The 13,911-nt window shown below is 40.3% G+C and overlaps 1 protein-coding gene across 1 annotated transcript in view; it reads right to left on the bottom strand.

The window, feature by feature from the left end:
- The window catches only part of APOO (apolipoprotein O), a 58,512-nt gene that overhangs the window by 18,437 nt on the left and 26,164 nt on the right, over positions 1-13,911 (bottom strand). The window contains exons 5-7 of the mRNA XM_081044078.1: positions 10,929-11,024; positions 4,513-4,604; positions 408-488 (exon numbers count right to left, since the gene is read on the bottom strand). Of these exons, the coding sequence (XP_080900204.1) occupies positions 408-488; positions 4,513-4,604; positions 10,929-11,024 (269 nt within the window). The remainder of the gene's footprint in view (positions 1-407; positions 489-4,512; positions 4,605-10,928; positions 11,025-13,911) is intronic.

Raw genomic sequence — 13,911 nt, 5'->3', positions numbered from 1 at the left:
CACTACACCTTGAGCAAATTATACATACAATACAATGGAAATTATGGTCTAAGACTGCAGTGGAATGTGGGTGGATTTTTTTTACAGTTTTTAAAATTAGTTTCAGGTGCACAAAACAACATAATGATTAGACGCTGACACCCCTCACAAAGTGATAACCGCCCCCCCCCCGCCCATGTGGTGGAATGTGTTTTATGGTTATCATTTATTCAGCCCTTCTGATAACAGGCAAATGTATAGGAGTTCTACTGCTCCTCCAGGAAGGGCCACTACACAGTCTAAGTGAGAGACGTAATCAATAAACAGAAAAAGCAAGACTGAGCAACAGGGTATTCAAGAATTTTACAAAACCTCAGAGAAACCACATATTTAAACCAAAAGGACGATAATGAAAAAAGCTTTCTCACCTTTTGAAAGTTCTCCTTCCACAAATCTTCTATGACTATGTATCCTCGTAAACTCCAGTCATATAATTTCTCCCCGCTGACCTTGAAACAAAATATAAAAGATCTATTGCTAATCCACACATGACTGGTAAAGAAAAGAATTTTCCATTTTCCTTTTCCCAATAGAACTGTATCTAAGCATATGACGACTTGGGACATACACAGTCGTGGGACATACACATTAAAACTATGCAACGTGAGCAAATAAAGAAATAGTAAGAATGACAGAATAAGAAGAAAAATAGTTTGGTTGTGTATGGTTATCATTTAAAACAATTTACCATCGATCAGGTGTATATTTCAAACTTTCTCAATTTCAAGGGAAAAAAATGCAGGCGATCACTGCTGATATGGGAAATTCCTGAAAATCAGACAGAGAAAGAAGGCTTCTTCTACCTATCACATGTAGTATGTAACAGCCAACCAAGTCACATTTGCCAAGCTGAAAACCAATCATTCGTTTTAGGGGCTTAGGTATGAAATTGGTAAACCCAATGAAGATGCTCTGAGTTTTCCCAGGTCCCCCAAAACATAAAGTCTTTGAGTTCCTACAGGGATTTTGCCTCCTGATCCAAAATCCTTCCCCAGCCTCTGAGAATATTTGGGGGTTAGGGGGTTCACTGCCTTAAAAAGAGCTTGCCCACCTTTGGCCAGCTGGCTTTAATGGTTGGAAACTTTAAGTATTGAGCTTTCTTTTTAAAAAAATGCTTCCAGTAATTTGCATTCTCTGGTCCTACTTAAAAAAATGTTGATTACTCTTCCACGTGACAGTACCTCAAATTTCTGAAAGCAGTTATTATTCTCTTCCTAATTTTTGTCATAATGTATCCATATAGAGCATTTTAGTTTACAAAGCACATTCACAGAATTCTTTATTCTGTATAACAACACTGTGCGGTCAGCAGGCAAAGATTATAAGGAAATATTCAGGAGCAAAATGACTTGTCTAAAGTCATGGTGCTAGTAAATCCAGTGGTCGTTGCAACGTGCTGGTTTCTTACAAGTTATATTCTTCCAGTTGCTCTAACTGTTCTTAAAATACAGAGCAATGTTATTCTCAACCCATCGGTAAACATATAGGGCATTTACCATGCATAAGACACTGTTTTCAGCGTTATAAATTTCTGAGAGGAAAATAACATTTGCCATCATTTTAAGGGTTTTCTTACAGCACTTTTATCCAAATACTATCGAACGGAAAACAGAACGTACGTTATTACGAGGCTTATCCAATGTCAGGGTAATTATTTTTAAAAAAATCGAAACTTTGAAATAGGAACTAAATGACACTAAAACAGTATCAGAAAAATTTTTTCAATCATTGATGTTGATTTTGTTTAATTGAAGCAATATTCACATAAAATTCACCATTTTAACCATTTTTAGGTATACAATTCCACAGCATTAAGTATATTCACAATGTTATGCAACCATCACCACTATCCATTTCTGGAACATTTTCATCATCCCAAACAGATCACTAATGTTTGATATCAAGTGAAAATAAAGTTAATTGTTTTGTTCTGACTTACTCTACAAAATAAAAGACAAAACTCCTTCCCACTGACTTTAAAAATAAATTAGAACACAACTCAGATTTGCATCCTACTATCTCAGTTGTTAACACAAAAGATTTTATGCAACACACCCTGTCGCATACAAGATTTTTTAAAAAAGGCTTTTACCCCTAATGGCAGCCACCTAAGCTTCTCAACCAGCAGCCAGGCCTACCCTCCCTTCTCCATTTCCTGTTTAAACTGTAATGGACTGGCATGTGTTAGATTATTTTTATGCTCTAGGGCAGGTAGACATGATTCTGGGGGGCTGAAGCAGGCAGAGAGACGTTAACTGTCTGCCTCCAGGACTGCTATAAACAATGTGAAGCCCATGCTAGAAAGATATGACTGGCATTTGCCACCCAAGCCATTTCCCACAGCTGCAGCCACTGGACTCCCACTTACAACTGCAGCATGATCCAGAAATGCAGACTCCATCCTGTCACAAGGGCTCCAGGGAGCTCAGTGCGAGCTCCGTGCCCTCACAGCTCAGAGACCTCAGAGCCCAGTTGTGGTGACAGCACTGCTGCTCCTCCTAGGACCGAGTCTGTTCGGGCAGCTGGGTCCGTCTCCATTAAGCTATGCAGGAGCTCAAAACCTACAGCCTGCCTTGCTCTTGCCAATTTTCCGAGACTCTACGTGTAGAAAGTTCCACTAAGCCAGACACGACCGCCCGGAAGGAATCTAGTCTGTATCAGTGGTTCTCAAACATCGTGGGCATTACCATCCCCCGGAGGCTTCTTAATATAGATTGCTCGCCCTAACCCTCAGAGGGTCTGAGTCAGTAGGTCTGGGTTGGGGCCTGAGAAGTTGGCATTTGTTTTTTTTAAATTATTTTTTGTTACGTATTTTGATTCAAAAGAATTTGTTTCCCTATCACAAAAATTAGATAATCACACCACCACCACCAGCAAAGCTCGTAACATTCCGCTGATGGGGGAGCATTCACTGGGTATTCCGAATGTCCCAAAGGTCATAAAGGAGGGGAGAAAGTAAAAGAAAAAATACTCAAATCCAAAACCCACGATGACTTTGGGGAGAAGCATGACATGACAGTTGCTGTCTTCTCTCTTCGTCAGCTACAGATGTATTTCAGCAGGAGCAAATACCATTTACTTGAGTAAAACCTTCAGACCAATGCAAGCACCTTAACTGTACCCCAACTGTTAGCACCAATCAGCATATTGGACTCCTGTTTTCAAAAACTGTAAGATATCTCAAAAACCAGTTAAGATGGATGCGTAAGTCACCTCATTTGGTTGTCTATAAACAACCCAGCAGACTTAATCAGCAGATATTAAACAAAATAGCAAGGAAATCGGTACCTGGAGTGCTGGTTTGAAAGTCTGTATGGAGGGGAACCATCAGACTTAGCCAGTTGTCCTAAGCCAGACAGAGACCAACATGTTTATGTAGGATCACCGCAATTCGTAGACAAAAGGCATTTTGCCTTTGTCCACATGGTTGCTTCCTTCACGTTCTGTGAGCATCTGCATTTCTAACAAGTTCCCAGGTTATCCTGATGCTGCTGGTCCAGGGACCATACTTTGAGACCCACTGGTCCAGCTATTAATGGACTGAATTGTGTCCCCGCCCCCAAATACATATGTTGAAGCCCTAACAATGTGACTATATTTGGAAGTAGGGCCTTTTAAGGTTAAATAAGGTCATAAGGGTGGGGCTCTAATCCGAGATGACTGGTATCACTGTAAGATGAGGATGAGACACCAGGGATGTGCACGCACAGTGAAAAGCCCTGTGAGGACACAGCAAGAAGGCGGCCGTCTGCAAGCCAGGGAGAGAGGTCTCACCAGAAACCAACCTTACTGACACCTGGAGGTCGGACTTCTAGCCACCAGAACTGTGAGAAAATAAATTTCTGTTGTTCCAGCCCCACAGTCTGTGGTGTTTTGTTATGACAGCTCAAGCTGACTAAGACTTCAGCTTTAGCCATGTTGCCTGCCACTGCGTTCTACTTGCTAGGACGCCATCGAGCTGAGGCTTGACGGGTAAGAAAGGAGCAGCCAATTGAATACCCGGAGAAGGGTGTTCCCAGCAGAGGGGGCTGCACTCCCCAAAGTCCCCAGCAAGGAAAGCGAGGCTGGCGCCAGGACCAGGACAAGGCACAGAGGACCCAGCACAGGCGTGTGCCTGCGATTCCGAGGAGGGAGGTTGTGACTGGATGTGACCACACTGAGAATGACCCGTAACTATCAGCTTCGGAATCTGAGTCTCTTGATGTCCATGTCAATATGCAAAGAAAAAGCTACCTTAAGTTTTCTTTTATTAATATTCAAATTAGTGTGCATTCTCCGAATACTGACATGATTGGAAGGAGGGCCAGAACTGAGGTACATAGTGGAGTAAAACACTTAAACTTGCTGTATTTATTTATATGTGCAAACAAGTCTGGTGTTATAAAAGCTACAAAATAAAATAAAATGAAATAGTAAACACATACATACATAAGCAAGAATGAGGGACATCCTAGCTTACTGGGTCTAACTTACCTGCACAAATATGATGGCTTGTTGTGGATAATAAAGAGAGGCAGCTACTCCCATGAAACCAGGTGGATACACCAGCTTCTTTATTTTTGAACCTATTAAATAAAAGGTTGTGGACACCATCAGATGATTCCATCTTTACCATCACAATTTGCCTGTACATCTAACACTGAATAAGACTTCTTCGGTCCTAGATTGACAGAGAAGGTGCCACATTTTCACAGCTTCAGTGAGATACAATTCACACAACCCACCTATTTAAAGTGTACAATTCAATGGCTTTTAGTGTATTCACAGAGGTATGCAACCATCACCACAATCAACTTTAGAATATTTTCTTCACCCCCAAAAGAAACCCTACATCCATTAGCAGTTGCCTGCCAATTCCCCATCCCCCTCTCCCCCAGCCCTAGGGAACCACTAATCTACTTTCTATCTCTAAGGATCTGCCGACTCTGGACATTTCATATAAATGGAATTACATAATATGCGGTCCTTGTGACTGGCTTCTTTCATCAGCATGTTTTCAAGAGAACCACTATGTCTAAGGAAGCAGAAGAAAAGATTGTTTTGAGAAGAAAACCACGCGTTATTTTGTTTTCTAAGGTTTATGTTCTTTTATAGTAAACTGGCTTCCTATTTAAATGCTGAACACAAGTATTCCTCTCCTATCCTTCCTAATACTCCATGATAATAACAGCAAAAGAATAAAATACAGATAATAGAACCCACAACAAAAACAATGTGTGGAGGGGCCACCGACAGATAAGAAGTACCAACCAATTTTCAGAACATGGAGAATGGACGGAAGCAAGAGGGCGGGCACACAGCCTTGGAGTCCTTAGAGTGGAGGAGAAGCAGAAAGGGCCTGGCAGCCCAGAGATGGTGGGTATTGTGGAGGGTGGAGAGGGCACCCAGAGATCAAGACGGGAGGACAAATGCAAGTCCTGTACACGGACCAGTTGACTTTCTCCTTTCCCCATGTCATCCCAAAGCAAAACTGCCTGTGGCCAGCCATCTCTCCAGGCAAAAACGTAAGAAGTGGATGGGATATCTCTAAAGAAATGGGATTTTCTGTTGAGAACCTAGATAGCTGGTGGGTATGCATATAAGTGCCTGAGAATAGAGCTTCCCTCACATGGGTACTGGGTCCAGGGATCCCACCCCATCCCAGTTCCCATTCAGCACACCCTGAGGTAGAACCGGCCTGCCAGCAAGCCCCATCGATGCACAAAAAGTTCTTATTGGTATTTCGATCACTTAAACATGACAGCACAACCAAGAATCACTAGTCATTTGAGGAAAGCCTGCAATCCAAAGAGAGGATCGAGATAAGCAAGAGGGGAAAAAATGACCCCGCAGGAAACAGAAAAACTTAAAAGCAAAAACTAAACCTGTAATTAAGTACCATCGAATAAATTCAAGAAGCTACTACAGTAAAAGAAGAGTTCGATGAAAAAGGATCATTTAGAGAACAAGAAAGAGCTCTTGGAAATGACCAAGTTAAAAAAAAGGAATAAAATAAAATAATCAAGAAAATATAAGAGACATATAAGGTCAGTTTAAACAGCTCAGTCACTAATATGAGTTCAGGAAGGAAAAAGAATGAAAGTAAAGTTTCAAAGAAATACAAGATAGGTATCTTCCTACAGTCGAAGGCTATAAGCCACCAAAATGCCCATCCAGGAATGAAATAATTATATGTAGTCACAGTACCATCGAAGTTCAGAACACTGAAGATTAAGAGAAGATCCTTAAAGTCTCCAGGAAAAAAAAAAGTGACTTCAAAAGACACAAGCCTCCAGACTGGCTGCTGACTCTCACATCCTGCCATGCAAGATGCTAGAAGATGTGACCTTCAAAGTGTTGACGAAAAAACCTCGACGTCCAACCAAACTATCACTTGGTATACGGACAAAGTAATTTTCAGACTTGCAAGGACTTGGAAAGTTTCCCTCCAACGTAGGCTTTTTTGAAGGTGACTTAAGCATGTAGTTCAACGACACGGCAGAGCAAACCAAGCAGATGATGACATGAAACCCAGAAAAGGGGGTCAAACCTGAGAGTGTGGAGTCACGTCCCAAGACAACAGCTGTGTTGAGTCTCAGCCCAGACTGTGAAAGGATGTGCAGCCCTGGACAAAGGGGAACTGAGAGAACAGAGAGCAGGATGGAGAGCTGGGAGAAAGCTGAGAATGAGATTAAGAAAACGGGTAGAGGATCAAACAGAAGAAAACACTCAAGATGGCCTTGACACGAGAAGCAGTCTCCACGGAGAGGCACAGGGTGTTTACATGGGATGTGTGCAGATGCTAGTGCAATGTACGTTACTAACACTTACACAGTTAGAATAATGTAAGTGCTACTTTACTGGTTTTAAACAGACAAATCCCCAAAGATGGAACTGAGGTTACAGAAGAGAACAGACTATTAACAAATTTATGTTTCTCTCCCTGTCCTATTGCCTTGATTGAAAGGATATAATTATTCCAGAAGAGCAAAGCCTGTTACATCCCTGGGATCCCACCTGTATGTGCACTTGAAGCTTTAAGCATCTGTTCTGCTTACACGGTGAGGACCAGGTGAAGGGCAGCAAACCTGCCCACCAGCCATTTTTAACTCCTCTGGGGAAAGCTGATAACCAGCAGCTCTTGGGCCTCCAGCTCCTACTGGTTCACACAGTGAGCTGGGGGCCCAGAACTTCAGGAAGGAAGAGCAATCGCCTACCCCTACCATCTCCATGCCCACACTTCCCAAGAAGCCAGTGGTGTAGGCTGTAACTATCAGCACTGCCAGAGGGGAACCATTGGCTGCCGGTGCTTGGGGGAGCCACCAGGGGGCAACAATAGTGGGCAACAACCACTTGCCACCTCTGAGGGACCTAGCTGGGCCCAATTCCTCAGAACGATCACCCACTCACCTCAGCCGTGGCCATCGTCATCAACTGAGGCAGACTACTTTAGCAGATATGCTCAAGAAACCCTACCATATGAGCCAGCAAACCTTCTTCTGGCTAAATACCCAAAGGAAACGAAATCAGTATCTCGAAGAGATATCTGCACTCCCATGTTCATCGCAGTATTATTCACAATAGCCAAGATAAGGAAACAATCGTAAGTGTCTGACCATGGATGAATGGATAAAGAAATTGTGGCAGCTATTAGGCTGGTGCAAAAGTCATTGCGATTTTTGTAATTATTTTCAACCTTTTAAACTGCAATTACTTTTGCACCAACCTAATACATACAATGGGGTATTATTCAGCCTTAAAAAAGAAGACCCTGTCATTTGCAACAACATGGATAAACCTAGAGGACACTATGCTAAGTGAAATAAGCCAGACAGAGAAAGAAAAAAAATTGCATGATCTCACTGACATGTGGAATCTACTAGGGGCGGAGAGGTGGGGGAAACCGGGAGATGTTGGTCAATGAGTACCAAGTTGCAGTTATGTAAGATGAAGTCTAGAGACCTAATGTGTAGCAGGGTGCCTATAGTTAATAATATTGAAGTCTGGAAATTTACTCAGAGGAGATTTCAGGTGCTCTCATCAGAAGGTAATTATGGGAGAAGATATGTTAATTACCTTGACTGTAGTAATCATGGACACCTTAAATATATACAATTTTTATTTAAAAAACAAAATTAAAAAGTAAATAAAATGTTAGACAGAAAAAAAAAAGAAAGAAACCCTACCAGGAGGGCCCTTCTGAGCCAGCATAGGGGACCTGCTGCTGCCAGCATAGGGGACCGTCTACCTGGAGGAGCGTGCAGATCACTCAGTTCACTCATAAACATATCCACCATCCACTCATCTTGCCTGGTGACCACCTGACGTTGTTCACCTCAGGCCCTTTTCCCCAGCACCCACAGGAAAAGACCTGTTATGTGTGAGTGAGTGTGTATGCATGTGCGTACTTTTTTGAAAAAGAATTAAGGTTTTAAATTATTTTAATACTATCGAGCCCTCACAGTAAAAGGAAAACGAGAGGAACAAATAAACAAACAAGAAAACAAAAACAAAAATACAACAAACGAGCAAAACAAACAAAATCTCAGACACAGACAAGTTTAGTGGTTCCCAGAGGGTAAGGGGGGAGGGGGTGGTAGATGAGGGTAAAGGGAGTCAACTATATGGTGATGGAAGGAGAACTGACGTGGTGAACACACAAGGTGATATATAGATGATTTATTATAGAATTGTACCCTTGAAACCTATATAATTTTACTAACCAATGTCACCCCAATAAATTTAATAAATATATTTTGAAAAAGGCCTAGGATCCACAGTGGTGGGTGACCTCATGCTGCCGTTCTTCCCAGGAGAGGACAGTCCCCAATCCTCCTCAGGATGGTCACCCCAGTGGATGTATGGGGGATAAACACTCAACAGTGTAGGAACGTAAGCACGCCTGGCACAGGGAGCTTTTTTTAGGGCTGCAAGTCTCCCCACATGCTCTAACCACGGAGAGGAAGGGGAACACTCATCTCCCTGCATCCCACATTCCCAGCTCCCTACACTAGCCAAGATTCCAACACCCAGGCCTTGGGATCTTCATAAATTCCATCACTCCCTAAGACAGGAATGCTTTTCTGGACAGCTTTACAGAAAGGAGGAGGGAAAGAAGTTGGTTTAACTCTTTTGTGAGTTAATTAGTAAAAATGAACTCCAAATTTAATTCTTATATATTATATTCTGCACAACACAAGACGAGGGCCCAGAAACACCGACGGGAGTTCATTCCACAGGTTGGAGTGGCACCAGTGCGGCGTCTCCGGAATTCTAAAATAACAGTTAAGGCATGTATAGCAAAGGTTTTTAGAACTGGAGGAATGGGTACCAAACAAGTCTCTTTAGTTATGGGGGTCTGATTAGAGGGTTCATAAACTTTCTATTTTAGGAATTTTTGTAAAGTCTGAATTTTACCATCAGTGAGACTTCAAGTGGTTCATACAATTCATCTCATTATAATGAAGTATTTTACCATCCTTCATTGCCTATGTTTTATAATCCAGCAGAGTAGTGTAGCAACATTTTTAAGATGACATTTGTTAACTTTTAATTTTAAGTGTTTTAAAATATTTATATCTGATTGAAGCGATGACACATCAAAAAAATTAATGAAATCTCTGAAATCACTGTTTTATTTACTGTGGTTATCACCTGATCTTTTTTTAAAGTTTATTGGGGTGACAATTGTTAGTAAAGTTACATAGATTTCAGTTGTACAATTCTATATTACATCATCTATAAATCCCATTGTGTGTTCACCACCGAGTCAGTTCTCCTTCCATCACCATATATTTGATCCCCCCTTATCCTCATCTCCCACCCCCCACTCCCCCTTACCCTCTGGTAACCACTAAACTATTGTCTGTGTCTATGAGTTTTTCTTTCTCATTTGTTTGTCTTGTTCTTTTGCTGTTTTTGGTTCATATACCACATATCAGTGAAATTATACGGTTTCTCTGCTTTTCTGTCTGACTTATTTCGGTTATCACCTGATCTTAACAGTGCAACTTGGGAACAGGGTCTCAGGTACGACAGACTTTGGTTAACAAAAGTTCACTCTTTCTGTACCAATGAGCGACAGTAATTTGATCAAGTAAATGTGCCTATAAATGATAGCTACCGTGTTTTGCCGTATATAATGCACTCCCATGTATAATGCATACCCACGTTTTTGACCCAAACTTTCAGGGAAAAAGTCTTTCATTTTAATTTTTTACTTCAAATTTTTATTTGTTTACATTTAAGTACTTGTTTTTTCATTATAAAGGAATTTTAGCATTTATTTTTTAACATATTATGGAACAAGAAATTTTATGTAACAAATAATTATGAAACACAGGAACAGACACAAAGTACAAGAAATTTTATGTACCGGTAACAAATGTACGATATTTACTAATCATAGAAGGCCAAGAACTCTTCGTCATTGCAAGTTCATCATAATTTCAGCAAAACCAATTATCACGTTCCAGGGTATTATTTTGCATATGGATATTGTTATTGATTTCTAGAGTTACACTTTTAACACATAAGCATAAATAAAAGAATTAAAAACATTTATATAGATACGGAATTAGTACTACCCATGTATAATGCACATCCTTATTTTTCCCTCACAAATTTGGGCAAAAAAGTGCACATTACACACAGCAAAATACGGTAATTTCTCTTTTCAACTAAAGAGTATACAATTTCTTTCATTTTATTTTTTACAATTTCTATATACACTTAAAATCAAATATACTGGAGAAAATAACTATCTCAATTACATATGAAGAAGGCCATACTCAGGATCCGACTCATTATTCTGAAAACTGGCAAATGAAAAGAAAGAACCAAATATACATCTTATCTCTCTCTTTTGAACTATTTAAAAAAAAAAACCAACAACACTAAATTGTACCTACCTCTAGCCAAAAGAAGTCCAACTATGCCGGCAAAACCAATAACACCAAGTCTTGGAAAAAATCCAGGAGGTGCATTTTGGAGATATTCATAGCTGTCTACAATAGAATCACATCAGGAAACAGTTCCATAAATTGTTCATTAAAAAAATAAAACAAAAAAATCTTATATATAACTAGTATATATAGTAGCAAACACTTTTCAAATAATGTATGAATATTTTTGGCTTTCCCCTAATATGCCTCTTTTCAACACGTTCTTTTTGTGTGAAATATATATACACATTTACTATTCACATAGCAAGTATCCAAACACTTTTGGTCTGACAACCTGTTGACAACACAGTAATACTAAGGTACCTTTTTCCTAAAGGTAATAGATCTGAATCAACTGTTCACATGAGGCGAGATACAAATTCAGGGCTATCCAAACTCTTGTTATCCAAACACAGAATACAGGCATACCTTAGGAGATACTGAGGGTTCGGTTTCAGACCCCCAAAATAAAGCAAGACACAGAAACTGTTTAGTTTTCCAGTACATACAAAATTTTGTTTACACTGCAGTGTAGTGTATTAAGTGTGTGATAGCATTATGTCTAAAACACAATGTATATACTGAATTTTAAAAAAATACTTTACTGCTAACAAATGCTAACCATCATCTGAGCCTATTGGAAAAATGGTGCCGATAAACTTGCTTGACGTAGGGTCGCCACAAATTTTCCATTTGTGAAAAACACAGTATCTGCAAAGTGCAATAAAGCAAAGCACAATAAAATGAGGTATGCCTGTAGATTTGCATAAATCTGTCTCTGAAGCTTTGCTGCTTGTTCTCTGAAACTCAGGAACCAAATACATTAGAGTCAGGGAAAAAAGTATCCTTTGCCATCTGAACTCATTCGAACTCAAGAACAGAATAAATTTGGATAATGAAGGAACTGTAGTGCAAGTCTATGCGGGAAATAGTCACTGTTGATAGTGATAAAATAAATAAAAATAAATGCAACACAGGAGCCTAGTTGCCATGCCTGAACATGCCTTATACCTCATTCACGTGCTGCCGCCTCTTCTCTCCACTGAGCCAATCTCACTAAATAACAGGCAGCTCTAAATCCTACTTCCTCAGAAAAGCCTTTCCTGTGTTCATCAGCCCACACACCTCTCTTCCACCTCTAAAGTCCCATCACATTTATTCTTTACACCTTCTGTGGTACCTAATCCTACAGCATCTTGTGTTTAATTAATTGGGGTGTATTTTATGTCTCCTCAAGAACATCCATTCCTTAATGGCAGATTGCTTAGACTTCCATGTTACTTTCCTCAGTGGTAATAGTGGATGTTCACTCAACAGATAATTTATTTTAAATGTTGCTAGGAGTTGATGGATACTGAATGAATTAACAAATGGATTTCAGCTAGGTCATGACTTAAAAAGACTTCACATCTCTTTCTCAACCTCATCTTTGGCACTCCCTATCTGCTTCCGGTTTCTGGCACACGTAATACTGAGTCTTACCTCCAAGCCTTGATCATGCCGTGCCCTGTGCGTGGAATGCCACTCAGTCCCACCCCCACATTTTGGTGTGGCTAACTCTGTTCCTTCAAGATTCATCCCAGAAATCTTTCCCTAACTGCTCCCATCTCCCCAAACGCTATTAAACTAGTCTCCTTCCTCTATACCTTCAATAGTGGTCTGTGACGGTGTTCGCACTAATATTGAAAAATTTACTGTAGTCAGTGGTTGGAATCACTGTCTTAGCTTTGATCGTCAATGCCTGCCATGATGGTGACTTAACAAATGTATGTGGAACTGCACTAATTGGAACACTCAGTAATTCTCTCCCCCAGATAATACCAGACTCATGTCAGTTTTCCTTTTCCTGGGTTCTCTGGGAAATACAATGATCATTTTAAATACTACTATAGGACTTGCGATGTTGATATCAAACCCCATCTGGCCTTTTACTTATTTTGTCTTTAACCTAGCTTTAACTTTCCATCTTCTTATCTGGGTCATTTGAAACAATTTTCTACTTCCCTTTATTTTTGCCTATCAGCACGGTGTTTTCAATTTTAGGCATGCGCACAGAGCACTTGATAGAAGGACAACCAGATGGCCTTGGTGAGCTGAGCCGAAGTGCATAAATCACCAAGAAATGGGAAAGAAAACATGCCATAACATTGCACTGAAGCCGAAGCCCAGCTTCTGGTAACATGTCTTGGCCGTGACTGCGATGAAATGGACTGACTGCCTTGGCACACAACAATACAACTCACGATGAAATGTTTCTTCTCAAGAGCCTTTGCAGTAGCTATGAGTCCAAGAGAAGAAAAAAAGACATATTGCAAATAATGCCTACTGCTATGAATCAATGGGACATGACAGGTGACAATGAAAAGAACTCCTCAGTCACACGTGTACAGATAAAAGGTCAGGAGTTCTTATACGATCTCACTTATATGTGGAATCTGAAGAATAGAATAAATGAACAAACTAATCAGAAACAGTCTTGGAGATGTAGAGAAAAAACTGAGGGTTGCTAGAAGGGAGGGGGGTGGGGATGAGGGAGAAGGTGAGGGGATCAGAAAGCACAATCAGTAACCACAAGATTGCCATGGGGATACGAAAGAGACAGTTTGGGGAATATAATCCATAATGTTGTCAAGATTTTATAGGGTATCCGATGGACACTTGTCTTATTAGGGAGACAACTTCATGAAGGGTATAAGTACCTGACCACTGCAGTGTACACCTGAAGCTGAATAATACTGAATGTCAACTATAATTTAAAATATATACACAGTCACAGGATGTGGAATACAGCACAGGGAATAGAGTCAGTGGAACTGTAACAGCTATATACGATGTCAGAGGGGTAACTGATTGGGGGAGGGGGTTATCACTTTGTGAGGGGTATAAATGTCTAACTATCACATTGTTTTATATACCTGAAACTAATAATAATAATAATAAAAGATCAGGA

This window comes from Rhinolophus hipposideros (genome assembly GCF_964194185.1).
Source record: "Rhinolophus hipposideros genome assembly, chromosome: X".
In the NCBI taxonomy this organism is placed as follows: Eukaryota; Metazoa; Chordata; class Mammalia; order Chiroptera; family Rhinolophidae; genus Rhinolophus; species Rhinolophus hipposideros.
This window is presented reverse-complemented; position numbering and strand designations above follow the sequence as displayed.